We start from the raw sequence: 6,280 nt of genomic DNA, 5'->3' as shown, positions 1-6,280 counted from the left end.
GTGTGTGTGTATTATATATATATATATCTGCAGTGTCCGTTAGTGTCTGTGTGTGTGTGTGTGTATATAATATATATATATATCAGCAGTGTCTGTTAGTGTCTGTGTGTGTGTGTGTATATAATATATATATATCAGCAGTGTCTGTTAGTGTCTGTGTTTGTGTGTATATATATCAGCAGTGTCTGTTAGTGTCTGTGTGTGTGTGTGTATATAATATATATATACACACAGCAGCACTGTCTGTTAGTGTCTCTGTGTGTGTGTGTATAATATATATATAAGCAGTATCTGTTAGTGTCTCTGTGTGTGTGTGTATTATATATATACAAGCACTGTCTGTTAGTGTCTCTGTGTGTGTGTTATATATATATATAAAAGCAGTGTCTGTTAGTGTCTGTGCGTGTGTGTATAATATATATATATATATATCAGCAGTGTCTGTTAGTGTCTCTGTGTGTGTGTGTATAATATATATATATATATATCAGCAGTGTCTGTTAGTGTCTCTGTGTGTGTGTATATAATATATATATATCAGCAGTGTCTGTTAGTGTCTCGGTGTGTGTGTGTATTATATATATATATATCAGCACTGTCTGTTAGTGTCTCTGTGTGTGTGTGTATAATATATATATATATATATATCAGCAGTGTCTGTTAGTGTCTGTGTGTGTGTGTGTATAATATATATATATATATCAGCAGTGTCTGTTAGTGTCTGTGTGTGTGTGTGTATTATATATATATACATATATATAAGCAGTGTCTGTTAGTGTCTGTGTGTGTGTGTGTATAATATATATATATATATCAGCACTGTCTGTTAGTGTCTGTGTGTGTGTGTGTATAATATATATATATATAAGCAGTGTCTGTTAGTGTCTGTGTGTGTGTGTGTATATAATATATATATATCAGCAGTGTCTGTTAGTGTCTGTGTGTGTGTGTATAATATATATACACACCAGCAGTGTCTGTTAGTGTGTGTGTGTGTGTGTGTATATATATATATATCAGCACTGTCTGTTAGTGTCTCTGTGTGTGTGTGTATAATATATATATATATATATCAGCAGTGTCTGTTAGTGTCTGTGTGTGTGTGTGTATAATATATATATATATATCAGCACTGTCTGTTAGTGTCTGTGTGTGTGTGTGTATAATATATATATATATAAGCAGTGTCTGTTAGTGTCTGTGTGTGTGTGTGTATATAATATATATATATCAGCAGTGTCTGTTAGTGTCTGTGTGTGTGTGTATAATATATATACACACCAGCAGTGTCTGTTAGTGTGTGTGTGTGTGTGTGTATGTGTGTGTATATATATATATATACACACCAGCAGTGTCTGTGTGTGTGTGTGTAATATATATGTATCAGCAGTGTCTGTGTGTGTGTGTGTGTGTTTATATACACCAACAGTGTCTGTTAGTGTCTGTGTGTACATGTATATATACACACACCAGCATTGTCTCTCTCTATGTGTGTGTGTATATATATCTACATATATCTATATATACAGATACACACACCAGCAGTGTGTGTATATATATATATGCACACACCCCACGAGTGTCTGTTGGTGTCTCTGTGTGTGTGTATATATATACACACTCCCCCCAACAGTGTCTGTTATATATATACATATGTACACATATATATACACACCCGTAGATGTGTGTGTGTGTATACATGAGTGCATACTCCCCCGTATATATGTGTATGTATACAGACGTGTACACACGCCCTTATAAACACACACACACGCGCACGCGAGTTTAAGCATGCGTGTGCGCAGTGTGGTGCATGTTTATGTAAGCATCAATGTCTGTATGTATAGACCCGGCGAGCCCGCTAGTGTACGGTGTATGTATACACAGGGGTGGCTGCTGCTCTGTGGGCCTGCATATATCCACACACACCCCTGTGAGTATATATATATATATATATACACACACACACACATATACACACACATGTATATATATACACACACATATACATATATATACACATATGTACACATATGTGTATATATATACACCCATAGATGTGTGTGTCTGCGTGTATACATGAGTGCATACTCCCCCATATACATGTGTATGTATACAGACATGTACACACGCCCTTATAAACACACACACACAGGTGCAAGCATGCGTGTGCGCTGTGCGGTGCGTGTGTTTGGGTATTTACAGAGGCACAGGTGTGTCTGTGTGTATATACAGGGTGCCTACGGATACACAGGGACCCTTCTCTGCGTGTACACACACACTGCAACACGCTTCCCTGGCTATTTTTAATGCACGCGTACACACACGCATATATACACATACACACACCCACACGTTCCCCCTACCCCGACAACTCAGCCCCGACCAGCAGCGGTGACAGCCCCCACAGGGAGTGACAGCGTGGGCGAGGTGGGGGGGGCAGCCCCCACCCCCTCTGCTTTAAACCTCCCTGCAAGGCTGGGCAGCTCTGACTCAAGAGAAGACAATGAGAAATATTGTTGGAATGACGGGCGACGCTCGGGAACAAGAAGTCCTGCCTTTGGCTGAACCTGAGGAAAACACCAACAGCTGGTTATCGCTTCTGAAAGCATCAGGTAAGTTACTCAGTGGTTTAAGTTTTTTCTTTTATAAAAATTCTTTCCAGTATATAAAAGCAATGCGTTTTTTCAAAAAGCATCTGTGAGATGTTTCTCATCACGGCCAATTAAAGAATAATCACCTCGACGCCATTTTAAAACCACAGGAAAGAAAAACCTTTGTGTTGGTCAAATCTTTACTTGTGCCTCAGCAGGAGAGCCCGGCACCTTCTTTTCTGTAAGCTGACGTGAAATGTGGAAGAACTAACTTCAGAAAAGCGTACCGAGCCCTGGGAGCAGCACCCGGAGCAGTGGCACAGGCACAGGCGGATGCATCCCCTTCCCTTCCTCTGCAAGCACAAACCACCCAGCGACCAGTGCACATCGCCTTTTATTCAAAAGCTGTAAAAATAAGCTCTAAACCGTTGAGTTTGGCTCCAGCAGAAACAAATCAAGACAGACATTGGCAACGAGGGCGGGGGGGGGGGGCGGTCGATGATCCCGCGTGTGACGGCAGCAGCGTGGCCCTTTCCAGCAGCACGGAGCGAAACAGGGCTCAGACTTCCAGGAAAGCCGGAGTTTCCAGTACAGCCGAGGGGCTGGACGCGCTCCTGGTGCAGAAGGGCCGTCTGCGAGGGAAGGAAGGACGAGCTCCACCTTGCCTGTGCCCTTCCTGCTGCTTTTCAAAGGAAGGCTCAGCTCTTGGTCACCGGAGAGTCCCCAAAAACATTCCGACGCAGGGACGTTCTGCTGCAGACACCCCGCCAAGCAGAGGGACGCTGCAGATGGGGTTTACAGATGATTTTGTGTCTGGCGAGGGAAGATCTAAGCGCTCCCGGGGGGGCATGGCACAGGCTTGCTACTGGTTCGGCTGTCCCACCCCATGGCAAGGCCCCAGAAACGGGCTCCAGTTTGGCGTGGAGACACCCACTGCCATCGAGTGGGGACAAGAAATCGAAGCTGGGAGGGCCCCAGCAGGACCTGGAGCTTCTCGGGCAGAGCAGGCTGGAAAACTGTCCTGGGGGAACAGCTTGCTCTTCAGGAGGCCCAGCCACACCCCAGCGCGAGGCCAAGGACGGCTGCTGCTCCCGGAGAGCACCGCAGAGCTCCCCGCCAGCTCGCAGCCCTCGGCCGCGGGCGTCACATCATGCGAGTCACGACCATCGTCAGGAAGTCCTCGTAGCTCAGCCGCACGTTGCCCACCAGCCCCGTGTCCTTCTCGCGGAAGGCGTCGGTGGTGCTCTGGAGCTGCATGCAGATCTGAATGAAGCGGTCGAGCTGGATGCTGGGGTTGGAGGATCGCTGGGCGTAGCGGGCCAGCAGCAGCTGGCTAAACTGGGGGCTCAGGTTATAGCCCATCTGGGAGAAAGCTGGGAGCAAGGAACACTGGGATTAAACCCTCTCGATGGGAGAGAGAGTGACTGTGCCCTCCCTCCCACGTGCTGGCACACACCCCATCTCCCACCGCCCCGTGGTGTTCACTCTGAACGGCGGGCGTGCGTGGGCAGGGCTCTCCAGAGGAAAGAGCCAAACCAAGGCACGAATTCCAGACATTTTTCCCCTCCATCAAGCACACATGCCTAAGAGATCCTCCCAGAAAACAGGCTTTAGCCACATGCCATTTAGGGGGGGTGCATTTTGTGTTTTCTTAAGGAAGGAAGTTCACACCACAGCCCTGCTGCAGTTCCTCATCCCCGGCCCCACAGGAAGGCTCAGCGCCCGCTCTGCCACGGCCGGTTTAGCCAGCCCAGCACGCCCCAGTGCAGCCAGAGCCGTGGACTGTAGCCATGGCTGCGTGGGAGGCACCTGGGAGGTCACAGACACCCTGCTCTGCTGCAGGGATGGTGTCAGGAGGAGTCATCGCACCCGGCTGGAAATAAACACCAAGCAGAGCCAGACAGCAGCCCCAGAGAGCTCGGTATGGGCCAGGCTGGTGCCTTCGCCCTGCGCCCACCTTGCTGGAGCTCGTTGAAGCTGATGGAACCCGACTGGTCCCTGTCATACTGCTGGAAGAGGTTCTTCCACTGCTGGATGAAGCGCAGCAAGGCTGAGAAGCCATACACGTCTATGCGTCCCGACCTGGTCTTGTCAAACATGTCTGTGGAGGAAAGAACGAAGAGCAGGAGCAGGGCAATAACGAGCAGAGCAAGGATGCGCTGCAGGAACTCCCAGAGAGCTCAGGATCTGCGCTGCAGCTCCCCGACACTCTGCTCCGGCCCCGAAAGCCCTCCCTCACCAGCACTGCAATCAACCGGGACCATTCAATCCCAAGAGACTGGGACAGCACCAAAACCTGACACTGGGGCAAGCAGCGGAATGCTCTGTCTCACTCCCTTTGCTCCCTGGCTCTCTGGAAGCTGGGGCTTGCTCAGCCTTACGCAGAGCTGGGTTCCCTTTCTCAAGCAGCGCTTTGGGCCCCTGACTCGCGTCCTTCACCAAAACGGCGCTCGGAGCTGTCCGGTTTGCCCAGCTCTTGCTCTAGAGAGCACTTACAGGCCAGCTGCTCAGGTAACAGAGGAACTCAGGCTGGGCTGGGCTTTACTGAGGTAAAGGCACAACTCAAAGAGATCAGAATAAAAAGCAGGGGGAGGGCAGGGAGAGCCCAGACTCACTTATCATCAGCAGGCAGGTCTCGTCGTTGAACGCCGACCAGTTGGAGTTGACCAGCGCCTGCTTCAGCTCCTTCACAGAGATGTACCCGCTGTGATCGGCATCCACCGCCTGGAACCAGGAGAAGGCCTCGGGGTCCACGCCCGGGGGGGCATTACCTGCACGGGGAGGTGCCATCAGCGGCTCTCACCCCCTGGCCGGTCTGTCCTGGGAACGGCACGCAGGGAGGCAGCCAACGCCCCAGGACCAGTCAGCGCTGCCACTCTAAGCAGCTTTTTACAGCCGTACGATCCTGGGAACGCAGGTCAGGAAGGCCCAGGGCTTGGCACGCGGCATCTGGCGGCAGAGCAAGGGCAGTAAATCCGAGCCCTCACGTAGCTCGGGACGGGGGAGCGAACGATGGGGCTGCAGCCCCGAAAACCCGGCAGTGCCGGGGGACAGACGGGCGGCTGTAAAGTTTTATCGTTGGCGCTCAGGGCTGCGGCCTCTGCGGCGCTTTGCTCCTCCTCGGGATTGTAAGATAACAAACTGTGGCTTGGCGATGTCATTCACGGGGTGAATTCAGTTGAGCCCGGCGAGGGGCACGGGTGGGGCCGGGCTGGGGCACACCCCCCCACCCACCCACCCACCCTCCGACCCGGGGGGCCGGGTCCCCGCCGCAGGGAGGGCCCGACCCCTGCGACCCGCGGCCCCACTCACCTCCGGGAACCGCCCCTCCGTAGGGCCCGGGCTGGGGGCCGCCGTAGGGACCCCCGGGCGGGGGCTGTCCGTAGGGACCCCCGGGCCCCCCGCCGTAGGGAGCGCCGGGGGCCGGTCCTGCGCCGGGGAAGCCCTGGGGAAGGGGCAGAGCGCGGTGTGCGGCCGGTACCGGGCTCCGCGCCGCCCCTCGCCCACCCACGACCCTCACCCCGGCCCCTCCGCACCGCCCCGACCCCCGGCACCGCCCCCGGCCCCCGCCGCCGCGGCCCCACCTGCCCCGGGTACGCCGCCATGGCACCGCTGGCTCCGCCCCGCCAACGTCACGGGAGATGCGCGCTCCGATTGGCTGCGGAGCGCAGAGGCCCCACCCCCTC

The 6,280-nt window shown here is 52.5% G+C and overlaps 1 protein-coding gene across 1 annotated transcript; it reads right to left on the bottom strand.

The window, feature by feature from the left end:
- Positions 1-2,970: 2,970 nt before the first annotated feature.
- On the bottom strand, positions 2,971-6,240 carry PEF1 (penta-EF-hand domain containing 1). The gene is made up of 5 exons (XM_086764975.1): positions 6,179-6,240; positions 5,907-6,039; positions 5,210-5,365; positions 4,552-4,695; positions 2,971-3,967 (listed from the first exon to the last, which is right to left on the bottom strand). Exons 1-5 carry the CDS (start codon positions 6,197-6,199, stop codon positions 3,738-3,740), a joined length of 684 nt encoding a protein of 227 aa, XP_086621101.1. The 5' UTR covers positions 6,200-6,240; the 3' UTR covers positions 2,971-3,737.
- Positions 6,241-6,280: the final 40 nt, after the last annotated feature.

This window comes from Chlamydotis macqueenii, chromosome 22 (assembly GCF_036417535.1).
Source record: "Chlamydotis macqueenii isolate bChlMac1 chromosome 22, bChlMac1.mat, whole genome shotgun sequence".
Taxonomy (NCBI): Eukaryota; Metazoa; Chordata; class Aves; order Otidiformes; family Otididae; genus Chlamydotis; species Chlamydotis macqueenii.
Note: the sequence above shows the minus strand (reverse complement) of the source record. Positions and strands in the feature narration are given on the sequence as shown.

Coding starts and splice junctions, on each gene's coding strand:
- PEF1 (XM_086764975.1), bottom strand. CDS start 6,199: ATGGCGGCGTACCCGGGGCAG. Junction 6,040..6,178: donor TGGCGGCGTACCCGGGGCAG/GTGGGGCCGCGG, acceptor CCCCTTCCCCAG/GGCTTCCCCGGCGCAGGACC. Junction 4,696..5,209: donor GACCTGCCTGCTGATGATAA/GTGAGTCTGGGC, acceptor TTTCCTCCACAG/ACATGTTTGACAAGACCAGG.